This window comes from Pseudoliparis swirei, chromosome 11 (genome assembly GCF_029220125.1).
Source record: "Pseudoliparis swirei isolate HS2019 ecotype Mariana Trench chromosome 11, NWPU_hadal_v1, whole genome shotgun sequence".
NCBI classification, from domain to species: domain Eukaryota; kingdom Metazoa; phylum Chordata; class Actinopteri; order Perciformes; family Liparidae; genus Pseudoliparis; species Pseudoliparis swirei.
Genome location: NC_079398.1, coordinates 22,959,590 through 22,983,658, shown reverse-complemented (window position 1 = coordinate 22,983,658; position 24,069 = coordinate 22,959,590). Strand labels below are relative to the sequence as shown.

General features: G+C 46.1%; 1 protein-coding gene across 2 annotated transcripts; it reads left to right on the top strand.

Moving 5' to 3' along the window:
* The first annotated feature begins 9,663 nt into the window (after positions 1-9,663).
* LOC130201209 (phospholipase A and acyltransferase 4-like) lies at positions 9,664-23,749 on the top strand. 2 transcript variants are annotated; one of them, XM_056426000.1, is made up of 4 exons: positions 9,664-9,939; positions 14,016-14,118; positions 14,303-14,571; positions 23,265-23,749. In XM_056426000.1, exons 1-4 carry the CDS (start codon positions 9,925-9,927, stop codon positions 23,409-23,411), a joined length of 534 nt encoding a protein of 177 aa, XP_056281975.1. In that variant the 5' UTR covers positions 9,664-9,924; the 3' UTR covers positions 23,412-23,749. The 2 variants fall into 2 exon arrangements, 1 of the variants encoding a protein (XP_056281975.1); XR_008833147.1 differs by lacking the exons at positions 9,664-9,939; positions 14,016-14,118; positions 14,303-14,571 and adding an exon at positions 20,057-20,934 and having other exon boundaries at positions 23,265-23,356.
* The last annotated feature ends 320 nt before the right edge of the window (positions 23,750-24,069 follow it).

Sequence of the window (24,069 nt, the reverse complement as noted above, 5' to 3'; positions counted from 1 at the left end):
CAATGCCGTCTACAGAATCCACATCACCAGATAATTGATCTCTGAGGTGCTCAGGGCCGAGTAAAATTACTTCGGTTTTGTTTGAGTTTAACATCAAGAAGTTGCAGGTCATCCATGTTTTTATGTCTTTAAGCCATGCTTGAATTTTACCGAGTTGGTTGCTCTCCTCTGGTTTTATCGATAGATATAGTTGAGTATTGTTAGGTTGTAGTGGATTTTATGTACACTTGCACATGTAAATAAGGAAGTCTTATGTTTTAAATAATGCATATAGAAAGATAATTTACATAGTGGATATTAGGGAGGAATATTCAGATTAATGTACTCAGAAGCATAGACAAGTATGATCACTGTATTATATGTGTAACTGTAAAGTTGATTTTATGAGGTTTATTGTTATCACAACTGTAGGATGCAGTGGCGGCTGGTGATATATTTTGGGGGGGGGGGGGGGCGCAGTTGGGCGACGCGGTTTAAATAGCACTCAACAATGAGAAGAAAAGAGGTTTTGAGTAGAATATTGTAAAAAACAAAGCTTTATTTCAAGAACACAGCGTGCTCAACACGGTCCAATAACAACTATCAACACACTGTAACTTTGGGCATGAGAGGTTCAGAGCAGCTTTAAGAAACATTGAGTTGGGTTTCAGAGGTTTACAAAATAAAAGAGTTTCACCCTCACATGAAAGAGGTTCAGAGCAGAATAGAGTCAGAAAGAGATCACATGTTACATTGGGTGACAGAGCAGACCCACTACTGGAAAGACAAGTAGCTCCTCTCTTTAACCCTTGTGTCGCCTTAGGATTAATTTGACCCCATTCAATGTTTAATGTCGGTGTTCTTTCGGCAGTCAACAAACAAACATAAAGTGCCTCACACTTAAACTTGGAAAACAATATTAATTCTAATAATTTTCTGGAGGTTTTAATTGCTGGCGTCAAATTGAACCCAAAGGGTAAAATATGTTCGTAAATATAAAGGTAACAGGAGGGTTAAACATTGAATCGGGTCAAAATGACCCTAAGGCGACAGGAGGGTTAAATATTTAATCGGGTCAAAATGACCCTAAGGCGACAGGAGGGTTAAAGTGGTCAAACTTCTCCATAACTCTCTGGTTAAAGTCAATCATGTCTGTAACCAGCCTGTTTCATTATTCTTGAGGGAATGTGTCTGTTTTTCAGAACTTCTTCGTTGTGTTTCGATGCCAGTTCGGTCTCCTTCTGCTGCTCTGCTCTGCAAACAGGGTTAGCTTCATGCTGTTAGCGAGTTAGCTTCATGCTGTTAGCTAGATAACTGCGGCAAGATTCATGCTTTACACTTGTCTGAAGCTCTTTAGATCCCTCCCCCCGTTGTAGTCCAGAGAGTTTCAGTCCCAGCACTTTGTAACAACAGACAGGGGAAACTAAACAGTGCATTACTCACTGAGCTCCAGATAACAGCTCCGTTAGCATAAAATATATATATATATATATACAATTCTCTGCATTTAACCCATCCTTAGTTATTAAGGAGCAGTGGGCTGCGGTGAAGCGCCCAGGAAGCAACTGGGGGTTCAGTGCCTGTCGATGTATATAAGATGGCGCGGCTGTGTCCAGACGCCGTCGAGGTAGCTCCGCGGAGATTGTGCGCTCTCTTAGTTTTTGTGTTTATTTTTAATGTTTTCTTTGCCACAAACACATCGGCACTAACAGCATACGACCGCAGCACACTTTTGGACATAAACTTTTGCGCAAAACAAGGGTTTTGTCCATTTTTCCATCGATCCAGCGTGGCGGCGAGATCGTCTGGCGAACCACAACAACAACAGTGGAGCCGCTACTACGGGGACGACGAAAACATCGAGGGAAACGGAGCGAATCGGAACAGACTGAGAGTTCAAGCCCACCGTCCACCTCTGCCCAGCATCCTTCTTGCTAACGCCCAGTCTCTGGAAAATAAGATGGATGATGTTAGGGCAGGATCAGATTCCAACGAGACATGAGGGACTGTAACATCTTTTGTCTGACGGAAACATGGCTGAACCCGCTGGTGCCGGATCGAGTCATATGCCCAACCGAGTCCTTCTCTGTTTTCCGTGCAGACAGAACGGAAGAGTCTGGTAAATCTAAGGGTGGAGGGGTTTGCTTCATGACTAACAACAAGTGGTGCAACCCCAAGAACATTAAGACTCTCGTTCCTGCTCGAACCTGGAACATCTGACGATCTCATGCCGTCCATTCTACCTTCCCGGGAGTTCAGCTCGGTCATCACCACAGCCGTCTACATTCCACCACAAGCGGACACCGACGTAGCACTATCGGACCTACATGATGTGTTATGTCGGCATCAGAACAAGTATCCCGACGGCTGTGGTGGTGGCTGGGGACTTTAACAGGCAAACCTAAAAAAGTCATGCCGAACTTTCACCAGCACATTACGTGTGCTACCAGAGGAAAGAACGTTGGACCACTGCTATACGCCATTCAAGAGAGGCTACAAGGCTGTCTCTCTCTCCGTTCGGCAAATCAGACCATGCCGCCATTTTTCTGCTTCCGAGTACCGGCAAAAGATCGCGGGAAGCGGTAGTGACGAGGAACGTGAAGCGGTGGTCTGACCAATCAGAGGCTGAGCTACAGGACGCTCTGCGTGTCGTCGACTGGGACATGATCCAATCCAGTTCCAGTGACGCCAGCGAGTTTATGGAAGTAGCAATGAGCCTCATAGCAACGCCATGACACCATCGTCCCCACGGTAAAGTTAGGGTCTTTCCTAACCAAAAGCCGTGGGTTGATAGATCCATCCGTGAAGCTGTGAGCGCCCGTGCTGCCTATAACTCCGGTCTTGTATCCGGCAACATGGACGAGTACAAGGCAGCGGTCTATGGACTGAGGAGGGCGGTGAAGGAGGCCAAGAGGAGGTACCGAGACAGAGTGGAATCACAGATGGAGCAGCGCGACACCAGGCGCCTATGGCAGGGCTCGGACTATCACAGACTACCAGAGCAGACCCGCGCAATGGTGAGTGCCGACGCATCCCTAGCGGACGACCTGAACTCATTTTATGCGGTTTGAGGCTAGCAACAACAGCGCTAGCTCGCCGCTAACAACAACACCGTTAAGCGTAGAGGTGAGTTCTACCGCTGGGGATGAACACACACTCTCTGTGACCGAGCACAGTGTGAGGAGGGCTCTGTTGAGGGTGAACACCAGGAAAGCTGCAGGTCCAGATGGCATATCTGGGCGAGTACTGAAGACCTGTGCTAACCAGCTAGCTCCAGTGTTCACCACAATATTCAACCTCTCCCTGGCTTAGTCCGTGGTCCCCGCCTGCTTCAAGAGATCCACTATTGTCCCTGTGCCCAAGAATGCTTCTCCAGCATGTATGAATGACTACCGACCGGTGGCCCTCACCTCGGTGGTCATGAAATGCTGAGAGGCTGATAAAGGACTACATCTGCGCCTTCCTCCCTTCCTCCATGGACCCGCTGCAGTTTGCTTATCGCCCAAACAGATCCACGGATGATGCTGTCTCCCAGGTACTGCACACCACACTCTCTCATCTGGACAGCCAGAGGGGGCTATGTGAGACTGCTGTTCATTGATTATAGTTCAGCTTTCAACACCATAGTCCCCTCAGACTGGCGGCAAGCTGATTGAGCTGGGACTGAACACCCCTGTGTGCTTGGATCCTGGACTTCCTGACCGCCAGGCCACAGGTGGTCAGGGTGGGCAGACACACCTCCAAATCCTCACCCTGAACACAGGATCCCCCAGGGTTGCGTCCTCAGCCCCTACTGTACTCCCTGTACACACATGACTGTGTGGCCAGGTTCAGCTCCAACACCATCATCAAGTTTGCGGATGACACAGTGGTGGTGGGCCTGATCTCCGACAACGGGAGAAGGCCTACCTGGAGGAAGTTGCTGATCTGTCACTCTGGTGCCAGGACAACAGCCTCATCATGAATGTCACCAAAACTAAGGAGCTGATTGTGGACTTTGGAGGGGACAACAACAGAGGACGTACTCACCACTGGGGATTAACAGGACTACTGTGGAGAGGGTGAGCGGTATAAATACCTGGGAGTCCACATCACCGAGGATCTGACATGGTCAACGAACACAGACACTCTGGTGAGAAAGGCAAGGCAGCGCCTCTACCACCTCAGGCAGCTGAGGAAATTTAAAGTTTCCCAGAGGATCCTTCAGTCCTTCTACTCTGGAGCTGTAGCGCGCGTCCTGACAGGAAGCATCACAGCCTGGTTTGGCAACTGCTCCGCTCAGGACAGGAAGGCTCTGCAGAGAGTAGTGCGTTCGGCTGAACGCACTATTGGAACTCCCCCACCCTGCAGGACTTGTACACCAGGAGGTGCAGAACCAGAGCCGGCAGGATCATGAAGGATCCTCACCACCCCAACAACAGACTGTTTCAGCTGCTGCGGTCAGGCAGGCGCCTCCGTAGTCACGCTGCAAGAACAGAGAGACTGAGACGGAGTTTCTTTCCTCAGGCCATCAGGAGTGTGAACTCCGACCTCACCAGGACCCCCACATAGACCCACACAACTGCCCCTCTTAGGCACACACACACACACACACACACACTTACTGTAAATATTGTGTTGTTTTTATTGTAAATAGTGTGTACTTGTTGCCCTTGCACATTCCTGCTGAGCATTGCCACTTTCATTTCACTGCACACCCTGTGTGTGTATGTGACAAATAAAACATCTTGAATCTTGAATCAAGGACACTTCAACTTGCAACTAATGGGGAGAGCGGGGGATCGTTGCAGGACCTCTTACCCCACTGAGCTACAGCCGCCCCAAGTACAACCTCAGAATCAGAATCAGAAACAGGTTTATTGCCAAAGAATGTTTTCACAAACAAACGAGGAATTTTTTTTGGTGGAAGGTGCAACATTTGGACATGACAAACAAACAACAATCAACGCGACGGAAAGACAACAAATAATGTGAGAGTGTTTGGGTGTGTGCTTCAAGTGGTGTGTTTTAGTTAAAGTGCATGTTAAAGTGACGTGTGTGGAGGAGGGAAGAAGAAGGAGGAGGAGGAGGAGTGGGAGGAAGAGGGAGGAGGAGGAAGAGGAAGGAGCGGGAAGAAGGAAGAGAGGAAGGTGGAAGAAGAGGTGGTAGTCCTGGGGTGACAGTCAGTCAGTCCCGGGTCCATTCATGAGCCCGACCGCGACGGAAAAAGCTTTTGTTGTGGCGGGTGGACTTAGTCATGATGGACGCAGCCTCCTCCCGAGGAGGGACTCGAACAGGAGTGTCCAGGGTGGGAGGGTCGGCGACAATCTTTCTGGCCCGCTTCAGTGACCTGGAAGTGAACAGGACCTGGAGGAAGGCAGATTGCAGCCGATAACCCTCTCGGCCGAGCGGATGATGCTCTGCAGCCTGCGCTTGTCTTTGGCTGTGGCTGCAGGGTGCCAGACGGTGATGGAGGAGCAGATGATGGACTCAACGATGGCCGTGTAGAACTGTACCATCATCTTCCCTGGCAGGTTGAATTTCCTCAGCTGCCTCAGGAAGAACATCCTCTGCTGGGCCTTCTTGGAGATGGAGCCGATGTTCAGCTCCCACTTGAGGTCCTGGGAGATGATGGAGCCCAGGAAGCGGTAGGACTCCACAGCGTCGACGGGGGAGTCACACAGGATGAGAGGGGCGGGTGGGGCTGCATTCCTCCTGAAATCCACAACCATCTCCACTGTCTTCAGAGCGTTGAGCTCCAGGTTGTTCTGGCTGCACCAGGTCACCAGGTGGTCAGTCTCCCACCTGTAGGCGGTCTCGTCCCCACCAGAGATGAGTCCAATGAGGGTGGTGTCATCCGCGAACTTTAGGAGCTTGACGGACTGGTGACTGGAGGTGCAGCTGTTGGTGTACAGGAGAACAGCAGAGGGAGAGAACACAGCCTTGGGGGAACCCGTGCTGGTGGTCCGGGAGCCTGAGACGTGTTTCCCAGCCTCACGTGCTGCTTCCTGTCGGTCAGGAAGTCTGTGATCCACCTGCAGGTGGAGTCGGGCACGTGCAGCTGGGAGAGCTTGTCCTGCAGCAGGACGGGATGATTGTATTGAAGGCAGAGCTGAAGTCCACAAACAGGATCCTGGCGTAGGTTCCTCGGGAGTCCAGATGCTGGAGGATGTAGTGAAGGGCCATGTTGACTGCATCGTCTGCAGACCTGTTGGCTCTGTAGGCGCACTGCAGGGTGTCCAGGAGTGGGTCGGTGATGGTCTTGAGGTGTGACAGGACCAAGCGTTCAAGGACTTCATGACCACAGAGGTCAGGGCGATGGGCCTGTAGTCATTGAGTCCTGTGATCTTGTGTTTCCTGGGTACGGGGATGATGGTGGAGGCCTTGAAGCAGGCTGGAACGTGGCATGTCTCCAGGGAGGTGTTGAAGATGTCGGTGAACACCGGAGACAGCTGGTCAGCACAGTGCTTCAGGGTGGAGGGGGAGACGGAGTCCGGGCCCGCTGCTGCGGGGTTCTGCTTTTAAACAGCCTGTTGACTGCTCTCTCCAGGATGACGAGGGGCGTCGCTGAGTTGATGGAGGTGTGAGCCCCTGATGGGCTGGGGGAGGGTGGGCTGATGGTCTGTGGCTTGTTGGTGGGGCTGTGGGGGATTGTCTCAGGACTGCTCCATTGTCTTTCAAAGCGGCAGTAGAACTCATTTAGCTCGTCTGCCAGAAGCACATTGTTCATGGAGTGGGGTGATTTGGGCTTGTAGTTGGTGATCTGCCTGAGCCCTCTCCAGACAGAAGCAGAGTCGTTTGCTGAGAGCTGCTGTTGCAGTTTCTCAGAGTACAGTCGTTTAGCATCTCTCACCGCCTTGCTAAACCTGTATTTGGACTCTGTGTACAGGTCCTTGTCCCCACTCCTGAATGCCTGGTCCTTCTGCAGTCTTAGCTTCCTGAGTTCCGCTGTGAACCAGGGTTTGTCGTTGTTATAACTCACCCTGGAGCTGGATGGAATACAGCTGTCCTCACAGAAGCTGATGTGGAAGTTACAGCCTCTGTGTACTCATCCAGGCTGTTGGTAGCAGTCCTGAAGACATCCCAGTCAGTACAGTCCAAGCACGCCCGTAGATCCTCCAGAGCCTCACTGGTCCACTTCTTGAACTTCCTCACCACAGGTTTGCAGAGCTTTAGTCTCTGCCTGTATGAGGGAATCAGATGAACCATGACGTGGTCAGAGTTTCCCAGTGCAGCTCGAGGACGGCGTGATAGGCCCTGCTGATTGTTGTGTAGCAGTGGTCCAGAATGCTCTTCTCTCTGGTAGGGCATTTAATTAACTGTCTATATTTAGGAGTTCGTGGCTGAGGTTTCCTTTGTTAAAATCCCGAGTACAATAACTAAAGAGTCCGGGAAGGTCCGCCCACACACCGTATCTGTTCGCGAGGGTCTGTTGTGCCTCGTTCACGTTCCCCTGCGGCATGTAAACTCCGCCAGGATGAATGAAGCGAACTCACGTGGGGAGTAGAAGGGTTTGCAGTGAATGATAAAGATTCCAGGTCCGCGAACAGTGCTGTAGAATCACCGTTACGTCGTTGCACCAGCCGTTGTTGAGGTTAAAGCAGATTCCTCCACCCTTTTTTTCCGGAGAGCTCCGTGACCCGTCCGCCGAACAGCTGGAAGCCAGCGAGCTGGGCGCAGAGTCTGGTATCGAGCCACTAAGCCATGATTCCGTGAGCACAGAACGGAGGATGAGGAGAAGTCTCTGTCTCCCCACCAGCAGCTGGAGTTCGCCAGTTTGTTGCACAGTGAGCGGACGTTGGAGAAATATGCCCGCAGCGCTGTACGAGATCCCGTTTCCGTAGCCGCATAAGCGCCCTGAGCGTTCCCTCTCCGCCCGTCTCACCGCGGGGCGAAGGTGAGCACACCTTTACAAAATGTCCAGTAACTCCACAGAAGTTAAAAACGTTGGAAGTAAATCCGCTGGAGTTGTTCCCCTGATGTTCAAGAGCTCTTCTCTGGTGAAAGAGCTCTGGGAATCCCAGCAGAAAACAGTATTTAAAACGAAAACAACAAAAAACATCGCGCACCAACACACCGAGGCGACCGTCCGCGGCGCCATCAGGATAAACCTGCTCCCGTAGCTCCGTGGAGCTCTCTGGCTGAGGGAACGATACGGTCTCTGATCTGCCGAATAGTCCAGTCACGTGAAATAATAAAACGATGTCATTGGCCAATGAGCGCACATTTTTGTGCCCCAAGATTCACATTTCATCCGCCAATGAGAAGCCGTCCTTGCCGAAACACTGTGAAATGTTTGCTCGCTGCCGCACACACACGTTTGGCCGGTGCCCCGAAAATGGGGAGGGGCTTCTCTCCGTGATAATGAGTGGCGATATATTATATTTGTTCACATTAACTTAAGTGGTTGTTGACAGGCTGACATCTCCCACACACATTTAGCACGTCAACACGGTATATTTACTATTTAAATGATTTGGCATAGAATGTTTTTGACAGGATGTGTTTTTTTTATTTTTTTTTCATCTACAAATTTTAAGAGGGGCGGCGCCCTAGCGCCCTCTATGGACGCACCGCCACTGGCGACGAGGTGAAGGTCTCTGCCTCATGATGAGCATAAAGACGGATTATATTTGTATTATGCGTAAAAGCTTTTGTTACCTTCGCATTGAAAATGCGGAAGGTTATGTTTTGATCGCCGTGTATTTATTTATTTGTATGCGTGTTCCTCGCATAACTAAAAAAGTTTTAAACCGAATCGCATTAAATTTGGTGGGATGATTGTTTATTATCTGGGGACCATTTGTTTTGATTTTGGGATTGATCGGGTCAAAGGTCAAAGTCATGGAAAGGTCAAAATCTTCTTAAATTGCATGAAATTTGGTGGGCTGATTGGTTATTATCCGGGGACCATTTGATTAGATGTTGGGATCGATCGGGTCAAAGGTCAAGGTCATGGAAAGGTCAAAATCTTATTTTTACCATAGCACGGCCCATTTTTATCCAATTGGCATGCAACTAATGCCAACATGTTCATAATTCAATGCCCAATCTTGTGATATACGAAGGTATGCGCTCTACCGAGTGCCCATTCTAGTTTATCTTCTGTCTTGAATCGTGTGTGTTGGCAAAGTGTTGTCTTTTCACCAAATCCCCTCACATTCCCAGGAATTGAAAAAAAGGTTGAATTAATAGCTGTTAATAGTGCTGTGGAACTGTCAAGTAGGCTGGATTATTCATTGTACAATGGGCATACAATAAATTATATGATTTCTACATTCTAGCATAAAGACCAGGTCACTGAAGCGTCGACCCAGAGACTATAGCAGAGCGCACGTCGACTGTACAATTCACAAGAAATTAAACTCAGCCTTTGCAGCTTTATTAAATGAATCATCACCTGGGAGTTTGTCAAACACAAGTCCAAACACATTCCACTTTTTCCCCCTGCAAACTTAGGTTTCAGTTGTCGGCAGTGTTGGAGGAGAAAATGTGTTAACAGTGTCTCTCCCATCATGTATGGGGGATAATCTAATCGTGGGTGGGGACCAACCGAAAAGGTCACTATCAAATGATTTGAGGGGAAACAGATGGACTCTGGAAATGTGTACGCCTCTGCGAGGTGTATAAAGAGAAGGAGAATCAGCCAAGAAGGCAGCATTAAGTCTGAGACTTCTCATTCGGAGGGTTCAGGTTTTGCTCCACTCAGCTGGGTGTTTCCATGACTTGATTGTGTGATTACTTGTTGTCTGATGACTTATTTGTCTAGTTGACTCACTTGTCCACTTGTTTGTACCTGGCTCACATTCTGATCATTTGTGAACTTGTTACTATATTATAAAGTGTGATAAGACCACCATGCTTAAAATACTTTTGATTTCTCACAAGGCATCGGAAACATTTATTCCACCACAGGCAGCAATAAATAGGCTGCAGGTCTCGTCTTGAGGAGGAGGACGTGAAGACATGGATCCAACACAGGTGAGTCTCCTGCTGCCGAGTGCTGAGGAGTGTAGATTTAAAGCTGCTTCAGTTTAGATTAGATTAGATTCAACTCTATTGTCATTACACATGTACAAGTACAGAGCAACGAAATGTAGTTTGGCATCCTATAGTATCATAATAAATACAGGATATACAGGTTATAGTAAATAAAGCGCTATACAGGGCGGCTTAAGGCCTGACCGGTACTATTGGTAATACGTTTAGAGAAAACAGTAGACGGATGAAATTAACATTTAAATAATGCGGAGATATAAACTAGGGCTGTGAAACGATTACAATTTTTAATCGGATTAATCACAGGTTTCTGTGGATTAATCATGATTAATCACATATTTCCGATATTCTCGGTATATTTTGTGAGAACATAGAGATTTATGACAAAAGACGGATATATACATTTATACATTCTTCTATACAATGGTGCTGCAACTCAGCAGTTATTTAGCAGTTTTCTTCCATATGGAACATGAATACATCTTCATCCTAAACAGAATGTTTAACCCTCCTGTTACCTTTCGGGTCAATTTGACCCCATTCAATGTTTAATGTCGGTGTTCTTTGGGGTCAATTTGACCCCAGGCTGTTTTTCACTGTGTCAAACATATAAGAAATATCAACTTTTTTATTTATTTAAAGGGCTATTTAGGTAGTCAACAAACAAACATAAAGTACCTCACACTTAAACTTGGGAAGCAATATTAATTCTAATAATTTTCTGGAGGTTTTATTTGCTGGGGTCAAATTGACCCCGAGGGTAAAATATGTTAGTAAATGTAAAGGTAACAGGAGGTTAAACAGAACATTTTTCTTGTTTGTCAACCATTAACTCCACCATGATACAATCTAAAGGCCTCTAGTCTTCCTAGCAGCTGCTGAGGCAAACTGACTGTGTGGGTTTTCTTCATGAACTGGGCCGTGATGAAAGGGGGGCGGGACACCGCTGCAAAGCTGAAACCTCACCGACACGGACAGGTGGTCAGATTGACAAGTGACTTTTTTTGCTCGGTCCGATGCGCGACGGCTCTGTGGCGCGAGGGAGATCGATAAGTGTTAACGCAACGCCAAGAGACAGAAATGACATGCTGCTGTGGAGATACGATCAACAACAGACGTTTAGTTTAATAAAAGAACAAAGACGTGCTCTAGAGAACATGTGGGGCGGGCCAATCTTTTAATGTCATGCGATCTACCAACACTACGCCGCGATCGACTGGCAGGTCGCGATCGACGTGTTGAGACCCTGATCTACAGGAAGTAAAAGTCGGAACAAGATTTCCGGAGGTGAACCTGCGGAAGGATCATTACCGATGAACAGACCGTCTGCATGAGAGCGGACAGAGTTCAGATTGAAGTGGTGGATTGGAAGCTCATTTTGCAAGTGACTTTTTTTTCGTCCCGATGTGCGCACACACGCCGGCATCCGAGCCCTGCGGTGCGCGAGACGGAGCTCTGAGTCATGTTAACGCGACACTAGAGACAGAATGACACGCTGCTGGAGAGACGACCAACAACAGATGGATTGGAAGCTCATTCTGCGCATGCGTTAAATGCGTAAAAAAAAAAAAAAAATTAAACCTGTAATTGAATTAACTGAGTTAACGCGTTATTTTTCACAGCACTAATATAAACATAAACTATCTTTGGTTGCTAAACTAGTGAAAATATTCAGTGCATATTGAGTTGAGAGAGCAACAAATGGCATAAAGTGTCTGCAGTGCGGATGCAGGGGTGTAGTGAGGACCAGAGGGGGGTAACAGCTGTTACTCAGACGGCTTCAGTTCCAACTCAAACAAGATTGTATTCTTACTGGCAGCATTTACAAAAGACATACTAGTTCATAAATGTTATGTAAGTATTCTTGTATCATAATTAGTGCTGTGAAAAATAACGCGTTAACTCAGTTAATCCAATTACAGGTTTAACTAGTTTTTTTTTAATAACTGATAGGTTTTTTCCTCTCTATATCATGTAAAATATTCACGGTCAAGGAGGTGAGAAATGAATCACAGACAACGTAGTATCTTTGTAAGCTTTGGCCAAAGGGGAAGCTCAGACGCACGTGCTACGAGCACGACCTCCAAGACATTCCATGAGCACCCCTTTGGTCCAGCCTTTTATTGAAAGCTTAATCACACACACACAACAACAAAGGAGAAGTGGAACTGAGGACTAGTTGACATATTCCTTCCGTCTGGTTCATTATCACTTCCTTATCAGACTCCCCAAACACATAACACAACCTTCGGGTGGGAACGCGGAGTTCGGGAAGCTCCTCTGATTGTTGAGTTTAAGATACGGTAAGCAATAACATAACATACATTTATATCTCTGTTAATAACGCATTTAACGCATGCGCAGAATGAGCTTCCAATCCGTCTGTCGTTGGTCGTCGGGACGAAAAAAAAGTCACTTGCAAAATGAGCTTCCAATCCACCACTTCAATCTGAACTCTGTCTGCTCTCATGCAGACGGTCTGTTCATCGGTAATGATCCTTCCGCAGGTTCACCTCCGGAAACCTTGTTACGACTTTTACTTCCTGTAGATCAGGGTCTCAACACGCCGATCGCGACCTGCTAGTCGATCGCGGCGTAGTGTTGGTAGATCGCATGACATTAAAGAGATTGGCCCGCCCCCTGACATGTTCTCTAGAGCACGTCTTTGTTCTTTTATTAAACTAAACGTCTGTTGTTGATCGTATCTCCACAGCAGCATGTCATTTCTGTCGATCTCCGTCTGGCGCGCCACAGAGCTCCGTGCGCGCGCATCGGGACCGAGCAAAAAAAAAGTCACTTGTCAATCTGTCCACCTGTCCGGGCCGGTGAGGTTTCAGCTTTGCAGCGGTGTCCCCGCCGTCCCTTTCATCACGGCCCAGTTCATGAAGAAAACCCACACAGTCAGTTTGCCTCAGCAGCTGCTAGAGGAAGACTAGAGGCCTTTAGATTGTATCATGGTGGAGTTAATGGTTGACAAACAAGAGACAAATGTTCTGTTTAACCCTCCTGTTACCTTTACATTTACTAACATATTTTACCCTCGGGTCAATTTGACCCCAGCAATTAAAACCTCCAGAAAATTATTAGAATTAATATTGCTTCCCAAGTTTAAGTGTGAGGTACTTTATGTTTGTTTGTTGACTACCTAAATAGCCCTTTAAATATATAAAAAAGTTGATATTTCTTATATGTTTGACACAGTGAAAAACAGCCTGGGGTCAAATTGACCCCAAAGAACACCGACATTAAACATTGAATGGGGTCAAATTGACCCGAAAGGTAACAGGAGGGTTAAACATTCTGTTTAGGATGAAGATGTATTAATGTTCCATATGGAAGAAACTGCTAAATAACTGCTGAGTTGCAGCACCATTGTATAGAAGAATGTATAAATGTATATATCCGTCTTTTGTCATAAATCTCTATGTTCTCACAAAATACACCGAGAATATCGGTAATATGTGATTAATCATGATTAATCCACAAAAACCTGTGATTAACCCGATTAAAAATGTTAATCGTTTCACAGCCCTAATCATAATGCATCTTTGAGTCTGCTGCCGTGGAGATGGTAGTTTCCGTTGTCGTCAAATAAGAACTAAAATTAGAAAACTTTTGAAGACCGAGAACAAACAGGGTGAGGTGACAACGAGTGAAATATTTAAGGATTTTAAAAAGTTGCTTGTCGCGTGTAACTTGTTGGAAGTGAAACAGCCCGGTGTTACCTGGTCGTATCTGTCAATGTACCGTGTGTCCACAACATGTCACACCGGTTCCTGGTCAACAAGGCGTTCCTTTGCCCTGACAGCTCCATGAATCATTCTCTGCTACATGATTTGATCTAGTATAATGTCCGGCCGATAGAACAAATATTTTGGAGGCTTTTCTTTCTTTTCTTTTTCCTCTAAAATCTAAAATCTTTTTCTTTGTTAATTAATCTGCTTCTTCGCACGTTATTGCTCCTAACCGTCAAACCATTGACCATTTACATTTACTACAAGCCAGATGCATTATTTTATACGCATTTATATAAATGGTTGTTTCTCTTATCCTTTTAGTTTGAACACGGCGCAAAGCCCGGCGACCTCATCGAGATCTTCCGTGGATCATTTGAGCACTGGGCTGTCTACATTGGCGGGAATGAAGTTGTTCATTTCACGGGTGAGTGAAGTGCTGCTTTGACGACGGCGGTTTTGGACGAATATCGATAACCGTCGACAACCGTCGATAACCGTGCCTTGATTGCGTTTTCTTCAGAGCGGACATTATCGTCCGATCAAACACACGTGTGTTAAACAACGGTAAAGCCTCTTTGCTCTAACTTCCGTCCTGTTGGTCTCATCAGGCGGTGACTCGGGCTCTCTTGGGAACACGTTGCTGGCCCTGACCGCCAGCGTCGCCCAGGTGATGCGTGACAAGATCTGGGAGGTGATTCACGGCGACCGTTTCCAAATCAACAACCTGCTCGACGACAAGTACGAGCCTCGAGAGCGCCACGTCATCGTGAGGGAGGCCTGCAGGATGGTGGGCTCGGTGCTGAAGTACAGCGTCGTCTCTCTGAACTGTGAGCACTTTGCCACCAAGCTACGCTACGGCCGGCCGGAGTCTCGACAGGTGGGTGGTGTATACGATTACTCTGCCTACGTGACGCATTATTCAATTCAATTCAATTCAGTTTATTTGTAGAGCCCATTTTCATAAATTACTAATTTGTCTCGGAGTGCTTTACAATCTGTACATATTGACATCCCTGACCTTTGACCTTTGACCTCACATCGGATCAGGAACAACTCCCAAACAACTCTTCAAGTGCTACACAGCCTGGTGTGTGTGTGTGTGTGTGTGTGTGCACCTGGACACTCGACCCGTTTATCCTCGAAGTGTCTCGTTCATTGTGACAATACGCACATCTAGAACGGTCTATTTCTGTTGATTAAAACACATGCGTTGCTGAATGAAATGTGATTGCTCGTGTTTCAAACAGCGGTGAATGATTAATAAGTTGATCTGCAAAGGAAAAAAAACACTTGTTTAATCAACCCACTTAGTGCATCTGTCACATTCACTGTGTTTTAGCTCAACATAATTACACAGAAAGCCTTGAGAGACATTATTATGATGCGGGCTGGTGGTAAATCTCCTTCCTGTTGGGTTTTGTTTCGCTGCTATACGTTTTAATATCCATCCTTATCTCTCACTTTGTTCATGGAGAACATGCACAACCTAAATACTGTATGAAGTTGATCTAAGGGCCTGTATCATAGGGACAGTTCCCACCAAATTCAATCAGAATATTTGAGGTCAGATGACAATTGAGACGAAGCAAAGTGGTTCAAATAATTTGCCTCAGGTTTAACTCTCAAGCCAGAACTAGTATCTGCAAATTCATTCAATCCTTCCAGTGATGACGTAACAGATTCAGCTCAGAGTATCAGCTGCTTTTTACGACAAATAAAATGATGATTTTCTTCATATGATCCTAACTTTGAGGAATGCTGTGCGACAAACTCACAGGCACTGCGATTGCAGGCACTGCGATTGCAGGCACTGCGATTGCAGGCACTGCGATTGCAGGCACTGCGATTGCAGGCTCTGCGATTGCAGGCGCTGCGATTGCAGGCACTGCGATTGCAGGCTCTGCGATTGCAGGCGCTACGATTGCAGGCTTCGGCAAAGCTTTGGGTGCCACCAGCTCCCTCAAAAATAACGACGAAGAAGAAGAAGAAGACGCCAGAGAATAGAAGCATGAAAAACATCAGAAACGTCAAAGACATCATAACTGGCAGTAGAGATGCAGGAAGGATCAATTCACCATTGATTTTGATTTATGTAAATGTATGTTGCACAAAAAAAAGGTTTTCTTTATCGATGTTGTTCTGTCAACACCCATAAAACACTCAACTGTGGTAAAGATGGAGCAAGTTGTTGTGTAAGAAAGTGAATCTCCAGGTGCATCGCTGTCATGATGTCATGTTTGATATTGAAGCTGTCATGACTCGTTGTTTCTGTCTCGTTTTGTGTCTTATTTTGAAGTCCTTGTGTCACACCTGTCTCCATGTGATGGTCTGCCCTGGTCCTGATTGGTTCCTTCTGTGTGATTCAATTCAATTCAGTTTATTTGTATAGCCCAATTTCACAAATTACAAATTTGTCTCGGAGTGCTTTACAATCTGTACACATAGACATCCCTGCCCCAAAACCTCACATCGGACCAGGAAAAACTCCCAAATAACCCTTCAGGGGGAAAAAAAGTGAAGAACCCTTCAGGAGAACAACAGAGGAGGGTCTCTCTCCAGGATGGACAGGTGCAATAGATGTCATGTGACCAGAAGGACAGATTAGAGTTAAAATACATTCAATGAATGTGACAGAGTGTAAGAATAGTTCATAGTAGGCATATTCCACGATGGAGACCTCCACGATCCATCAGGCAGATAGAGGTAGAGAGGAGGAGTGGGCGGAGTCTCAACAGGACAGTGGCGTAGTCGGTAGCAGGAGTTCCACGACCCAGACCTCGATTATCCATCACGCAGATATGATCTATGTCGTCTCATGGGGTCCGATGACCCCATGAGACGTGAAGTCAAAAGGACTCCGAGGAGAAAGCAGAGTTAGTAACGTGTGATTGAGAGATGAACATTCATCCCTAAGGAGAGAAAAGAGGAGATAGTTGCTCAGTGCATCCTAAAACGTCCCCCGGCAGCTATAAGCCTATAGCAGCATATCAAGGGGCTGGACCAGGTGAACCTGATTCAGCCCTAACTATAAGCTCTGTCAAAGAGGAAGGTCTTAAGTCTACTCTTAAACGAGGTGACTGTGTCTGCCTCCCGGACTGAAGGTGGAAGCTGGTTCTATAGAAGAGGAGCTTGATAACTAAAGGCTCTGGCTCCCATTCTACTTTTTAAGACTCTAGGAACTACAAGTAGTCCCGCATTTAGTGAGCGTAGCTCTCTAGTGGGGCAATATGGTACTACAAGCTCCTTGAGATATGATGGTGCATCACCAATCAAGGCTTTGTAGGTTAAGAGAAGAATTTTAAGTGATTCTTGATTTTACGGGTAGCCAGTGCAGAGCAGCTAGTGCAGGAGTGATGTGATCTCTTTTCTTAGTTTTAGTGAGAACACGAGCTGCAGCATTCTGGATCAACTGGAGGGACCTAAGAGATTTATTAGAGCAGCCTGATAATAAGGAGTTGCAGTAATCCAGTCTCGAAGTAACGAACACGTGAACCAATTTTTCTGCATCTTTTTGAGACAAGATGTGCCTGATTTTTGAAATATTACGTAGATGAAAGAATGCAGTCCTTGAGATTTGCTTTACGTGGGAGTTAAATGACAAGTCCCGATCAAAGATAACGCCAAGATTCTTTACAGTGGTGTTGGATGCCAGGGCAATGCCGTCTATAGAATCCACATCACCAGATAATTGATCTCTGAGGTGCTCAGGGCTGATTAAAATTACTTCGGTTTTGTCTGAGTTTAACATCAAGAAGTTGCAGGTCATCCATGTTTTTATGTCTTTAAGACATGCTTGAATTTTACCGAGTTAGTTGCTCTCCTCTGGTTTTATCAATAGATATAGTTGAGTATTATTAGGTTGTAGTGGATTTTATGTACACTTGCACATGTAAATAAGGAAGTCTTATGTTTTAAATAATGCATATAGAAAGATAATTTACATTGTGGATATTAGGGAGGAATATTCCGATTAATGTACTAAGAAGTGTGGCAGAGGGTAGCCTCACTCTGGGCGTCAGCACACCTAATTTGGGAGAGCCAATCACGGTGCGCGGGGCCCGGTAAAAGGGACGGAAGTGTTTGGTTCCCCCATGACATCAAGCACGGCTTCCGCCACGTTTGCGGACGCATTGGGCTCCCCTCCTCCTGTACGGAGGTTCATCTCTGGTGCGCGCTGGTGAGTTCAGTTCCACTCCAGCTGTTATGATCTCACTGACATGTCCCTAACTCGTTCCGGTTTTAATATAGCCGTCAGCTTGCCTCCTCCCACCCTCCAAGTGGAATGCTTGGAATGCCCGACTGATCGGAGACTGTTGGCCGGGTCAGCGGAACGCTGCCACTCCACATGGGCCACTGCTGTTTTGCCTAGGGTTGTTTTAACCATTGCCGTGGCACTGTTGAGCGTCCACAAACGCTATTTATCCCAACGCATCGCGTCGGCTGTGGCTGCGTCGCGGCACGACGGAGCACAGGGCCGAGCCAACACTGCCTCTGCGGCGCGTGTGACGCCAGTTAGCTCCCTTCGAGTCGGAGCCGTTTACTGTGATTTATTACGTTGTCTTGTGTTTATCTGTTGTTTTTGGTTTATCATTTGTCTCCTGCTTATTATTTGTCTTTTGTTTGATTTTGCCACGTGTGGTTTCCACTTCATGGGGAACCCGGTTTTGTTATTGAGTTAGTCTTTTGTGTTTGTAGGTGCTCGCAGACCAAGGTGGCGGGAGTGGCGCTTCCGGGATTTGGGGTCTCCCTTTGTGTGTTGTGTTTTTAAGTTATCTCCAGTGCCGACCCTCACGTGTGTTTGTGTGAGTGTGTTGAGGGCGTGCACGAGTGATTGGGGTGCTTACTTTGCTTTTGGGACCCCACCAGCGCCGGTCTACCTCACCCGCCACCGGTCAGTCCTCGCCCTACACCTTTATTTTCAGTAACGGCTCTTTTTATTCTTATCTTGCATTTTATACCTTGTGTGATTGAATAAATATTGTAAATGGATTGGAACCTCATCTCTCGCTACTTGTCTGTATAAGGAACCAGCGTGTCCTCCCAGTCTGAGGACTGGGTTCACTACTACAGTCACCCCAGAAGCATAGACAAGTATGATCACTGTATTATATGTGTAACTGTAATGTTGATTTTATGAGGTTTATTGTTATCACAACTGTAGGATGCAGTGGCGGCTGGTGAATTTTTTGGGGGGGGGGGGCGCAGTTGGGCGACGCGGTTTAAATAGCACTCAACAATGAGAAGAAAAGAGGTTTTGAGTAGAATATTGTAAAAAACAAAGCTTTATTTCAAGAACACAGCGTGCTCAACACTGTCCAATAACAACTATCAACACACTGTAACTTTGGGCATGAGAGGTTCAGAGCAGCTTTAAGAAACATTGGGTTGGGTTTCAGAGGTTTACAAAATAAAAGAGTTTCACCCTCACATGAAAGAGGTTCAGAGCAGAATAGAGTCAGAAAGAGATCACATGTTACATTGGGTGTTTGACAGAGCAGACCCACTGCTGTAAATACAAGAAGGCTCCTCTCTTTAAAGTGGTCAAACTTCTCCATAACTCTCTGGTTAAAGTCAATCATGTCTGTAACCAGCCTGTTTCATTATTCTCGAGGGAATGTGTCTGTTTTTCAGAACTTCTTCGTTGTGTTTTCGATGCCGGTTCGGTCTCCTTCTGCTGACTGTAAACATGGTTAGCTTCAGGCTGTTAGCGAGTTAGCTCCATGCTCTGAGCTAGATAACTGCGGCAAGATTCGTGCTTTACACTTGTCTGAAGCTCTTTAGATCCCTCACCCCGTTGTAGTCCAGAGAGTTTCAGTCCCAGGACTTTGGAACAACAGACAGGGGAAACTAAACAGCGCATTACTCACTGAGCCTCCAACTAATAGCTCCGTTAGCAACCTGCTCTGTAGCTAACGATACGGTCTCTGATCTGCCGAATAGTCCAATCACGTGAAATAATAAAACGATGTCATTGGCCAATGAGCGCACATTTTTGTGCCCCAAGATTCACGTTTCATCCGCCAATGAGAAGCCGTCCTTGCCGAAACACTGAAATGTTTGCTCGCTGCCGCACACACACGTTGGGCCGGTGCCCCGAAAATGGGGAGGGGCTTCTCTCCGTGATAATGAGTGACGATATATTATATTTGTTCACATTAACTTAAGTGGTTGTTGACAGGCTGACGGTCTCCCACACACATTTAGCGCGTCAACACGGTATATTTACTATTTAAATGATTTGGCATATAATGTTTTTTGACAGGATGTATTTTTTTTCTTTTCTTCTTTTTTCATCTCAAAATGTTAAGAGGCGGCCCTAGCGCCTATGGACGATCGCCACTGGCGACGGGGTGAAGGTCTCTGCCTCATGAAGAGCATAAAGACGGATTATATTTGTATTATGCGTAAAAGCTGTTGTTACCTTCGCATTGAAAATGCGGAAGGTTATGTTTTGATCGCTGTGTATTTATTTATTTATTTATTTGTATGCGTGTTCCTCGCATAACTAAAAAAGTTTTAAACCGAATCGCATGAAATTTGGTGGGATGATTGTTTATTATCCGGGGACCATTTGTTTAGATTTTGGGATCAATCGGGTCAAAGGTCAAGGTCAAGGAAAGGTCAAAATCTTCTTTTTACCATAGCACGGTCCATTTCTATTCAATTGGTATGCAACTAATGCCAAAATGTTCATAATCCAATGCCCAATCTTGTGATATGCGAAGGTATGCGCTCTACCGAGTGCCCGTTCTAGTTTATCTTCTGTCTTGAATCGTGTGTGTTGGCAAAGTGTTGTCTTTTCACCAAATCTCTTCACATTCCCTGGAATTGAACAAAAAGGTTGAATTAATAGCTGTTAATAGTGCTGTGGAACTGTCAAGTAGGCTGGATTATTCATTGTAAAATGGGCATAAAATAAATTATACCATTTCTACATTCTAGCATAAAGACCAGGGCTGTGTCTACTACCGCGCACTTGAGCACTTCGAGCACTGACTTTCAGTGTTCGAAGTGCGCCACTGAAAAAACCAGCAGAATTCAGTGCACTGAAAGTACCCGGATGGTGCACTGCAAACGGGCAAAAAATGTAGTGTAAAACGATGGACACTACTCGCCCTAAGCGGCCGCCATCTTGGCGACGTAGCGGAAGAGGAAGAGCCCTTTCGCCAGCTTTTCATTTTATTTCTAAAACAATGGCGGACAGCACAAGCGGTAGACCACGAAGCTACAGACCGTAAATGTAAGTATCAGCGGTAATTACTAGGGCTGGGCACGTTAACGCGTTAATCGTGCGTTAACGCATCAATTAATTAACGCCGACAACTATTTTATCGCGCATTAACGCATTTTTCTTTTTTTTTCTTTTTTCTAGACAAAAGACAATACATAGAAATAACACCTAGAGGACAATAAACAATGCAGACGACAAAACAATGGACATAACATCATAAAGTCAGAGTATTTGTGGGGGGGAAAACAACAACAACAAAACAAACAAACAAACATAATAATAATTAGAAGGAGAAGAAGAAAGATTTATTATTGTAAAAGTGTGTTGCTCACAGGCTTTTATTTTGTAAAAGTCTGCTACTGCTTGCTGCGGAGCCGGAAAAGAAAGTAATTTGCGGTTTAACAAACATGAAGAATCTCAACAAATGACGGCAGGTATGAGACGCCCTCAAGACACACATCACACGGAGAATACACGAGTTGTATGAAAAGGAGAGGACTGCAAAGCGACAGCTTCACAACGTGCTGTTGCTCTCACTGGGGACGACTGGACATCGGGTGACCAGACGTCCTCTTTTCCCCGGACATGTCCTGCTTTTGAGACCTAAAAAATGCGTCCGGCAGGGATTCCAAAAACGTCCGGGATTTTGCTTTGTCAGATATTTGTGTTTCTCTGGGTTTTCATAAACTCGTATTTACCCCTTACAAGTTTTGGAAATGGTATCTCCCTTCTTACGTGAGCTCTGACGGTATAGAGGACAGTCATTGGTCGACCGATCTCAGGGTTGCCAGATACACGATAATTATCCTCCAAATACAACCATTTTGAGCCTTTGGTACGATACTTCACCATCTCCAATCTGGCAACACGGAGCACCTTGCCGCCTCCACTAGTTCATTGTTGTTTGTGCGGCATATGCTGTACACTACAACCAGCGTCGCCGCTCCCATAATGCACTACGCGCTGTGCGTAGGGCACCAAGTCCTGAGGGGGCTCCACAAAATAGGCAACTAAAAAATCCTCATAGTTATAATAATTATAATGCCGATATTATTTCAGTCTAGAAATATTAGGCACCTTTTAGGCATGTATATCACAAAACAGGCAGAACAAGAGAGATGTTGAATCTCAGCACCCTGAGACGAAGTGTCCTCTTTTTCACAAACTCAAATCTGGTCACCCTACTGGACATCACTCTGTAACCACAATGACCTCGGAGTGACTGTGCATTATATTGATGAGAAGTGGGCGCTGCATTCACACGCCCTGACTGATGAAAACAGAGGAGACACATGATGCTGAAACGTGCGCGGGACACTTTACTGAAGTTGCACAGCAGTGGAATGTGTCAAATAAAGTCACCACACTGAGCACAGATCGTGCACCAAATATGATCGCTGCTGCGAGACGACTGCCTTTGATCATGTCCCCTGCTTGGCGCTCAGTCTCCAGCGTTCTGCCACAGTGTCTCTGTATAACAGTGCGTTGGACAATGTCCTGACAGATTTTATGACACTTTAGTTCATATGGCAGAACATTTAAAATAAGTGTCAAGTTCTAGGAATTGACAAACTGCACTGAAAGTGTTTTCTGGTGTCTCTAACAGGGACAACACATGTTATGGCACTTTCATTCATATGGCAGAACATTTCAAATAGAAGTGCGCTATACACTACTTTTGAATTAATTATTGGATTTTGCATATACAAATCGCGATTAATCAGAGCATTCATGCGATTAATCGCGATTAACATTTTTAATCGTTGCCCAGCCCTAGTAATTACACATTGTACTGGTATTACAATGTACTACTAACATGCCATTCTCAGATTAGTGAGCATACCTAGGTAGCATTAGATGCCATTGGATCTGCATGGCAGTTATGATAAGCTAGCTGGGTAATCCACCACCCGGTCCTCTTGCCAGTCCGACGCAGGTGCACTTTTATCGGACACTTTTCGCTTGACGAGCGGGGCAGGTCGGCTCCAGGCGCTTGCTCCAGCGGCAAGTCCGACGACAGATAGCTATGTCAGTCATCGGACAGTGTTAAACAACGGCTGTTCTGTTAAACAATCGAAATAGCAATTTTAATAATGGATTAACAATGGATATGCTCAGTTTAATAACGTGATAACATGACACCATGACGCTTGCCCACACGCCGCCCGATGATTAATACCGTTACGATAGCTATCTATGCTTGTCCTTCTAGAAATAATTGTAGCTTTCAATCATCGTTGTGTTTTTTTTAATGTTGTGTATGTATGTATTAATTTAAATGTAATCGTGGTCTGGGACAGAGCACTGAATGGCTATCCTATTTCTGTTTTCTACCCCAGAGACGTTTCCTGGAGGTGCTGGCTGGTCCTCTGCTGCCCTCCCGACATCTGCATCTGGCGCGTGGGAGTTCCTCTCCTGTAGGGTGGCGGACAACGGTGTACAGGAGCGCAGCGATCTGCCCACTCATCCTGTGCACCAGCCGGTGACCGGTGGCCCGGGGCCTGTCGAAGGCCCTGGCCACCACCCGATAGGAGGTGGCGCTGGCAAGCCAAAAAATAAAAACTAGACAGGAGATCTCGGGGCCCCAACCGTGGTCAGTCAGTGCCCAGCACAGCCATGAGGGCGTTGAATGACTCTCGGTGAGCCTGAAGTCCACCCTCATGTCACTGTGGCCATCACAACACAACGCCAGCAGTGGCATTGCAACATTGATACGGCAGCGCCGCCTGGGACTGGGTGGCTGCTGTAGAGTGTGGGGAGGGGAAGGGAAGGGAAGATTATATTAATATGTAAGTCATTTTATCAATAAAATGTCGTCATTGAGGTTTTGTAGTCTTTTATTGCGTTTTCTGATTTATATTAGAATTGATGCATGTTTGTAACAATAATTAATATGCCTGTGTGTTCAATTGCTAATTGATTCCTGTATCAGGGTGAACTTAACTACACTCTAAAAAGCCCAACTTCAAATTTGTTGTCCTAACACATTTTTTAAAGTTGAGTCAACAAATGCCTTTGAAAAATGTTGAACGAACTCAAAATGTCAATTTCATTCATAAAGAGTGGAATCCACTTAAAATGTTAAGTTGAGAAAACTTAATATAGTGGTTTGGGCATCTGCTGAGGTAACTAAGGCCACTGCGC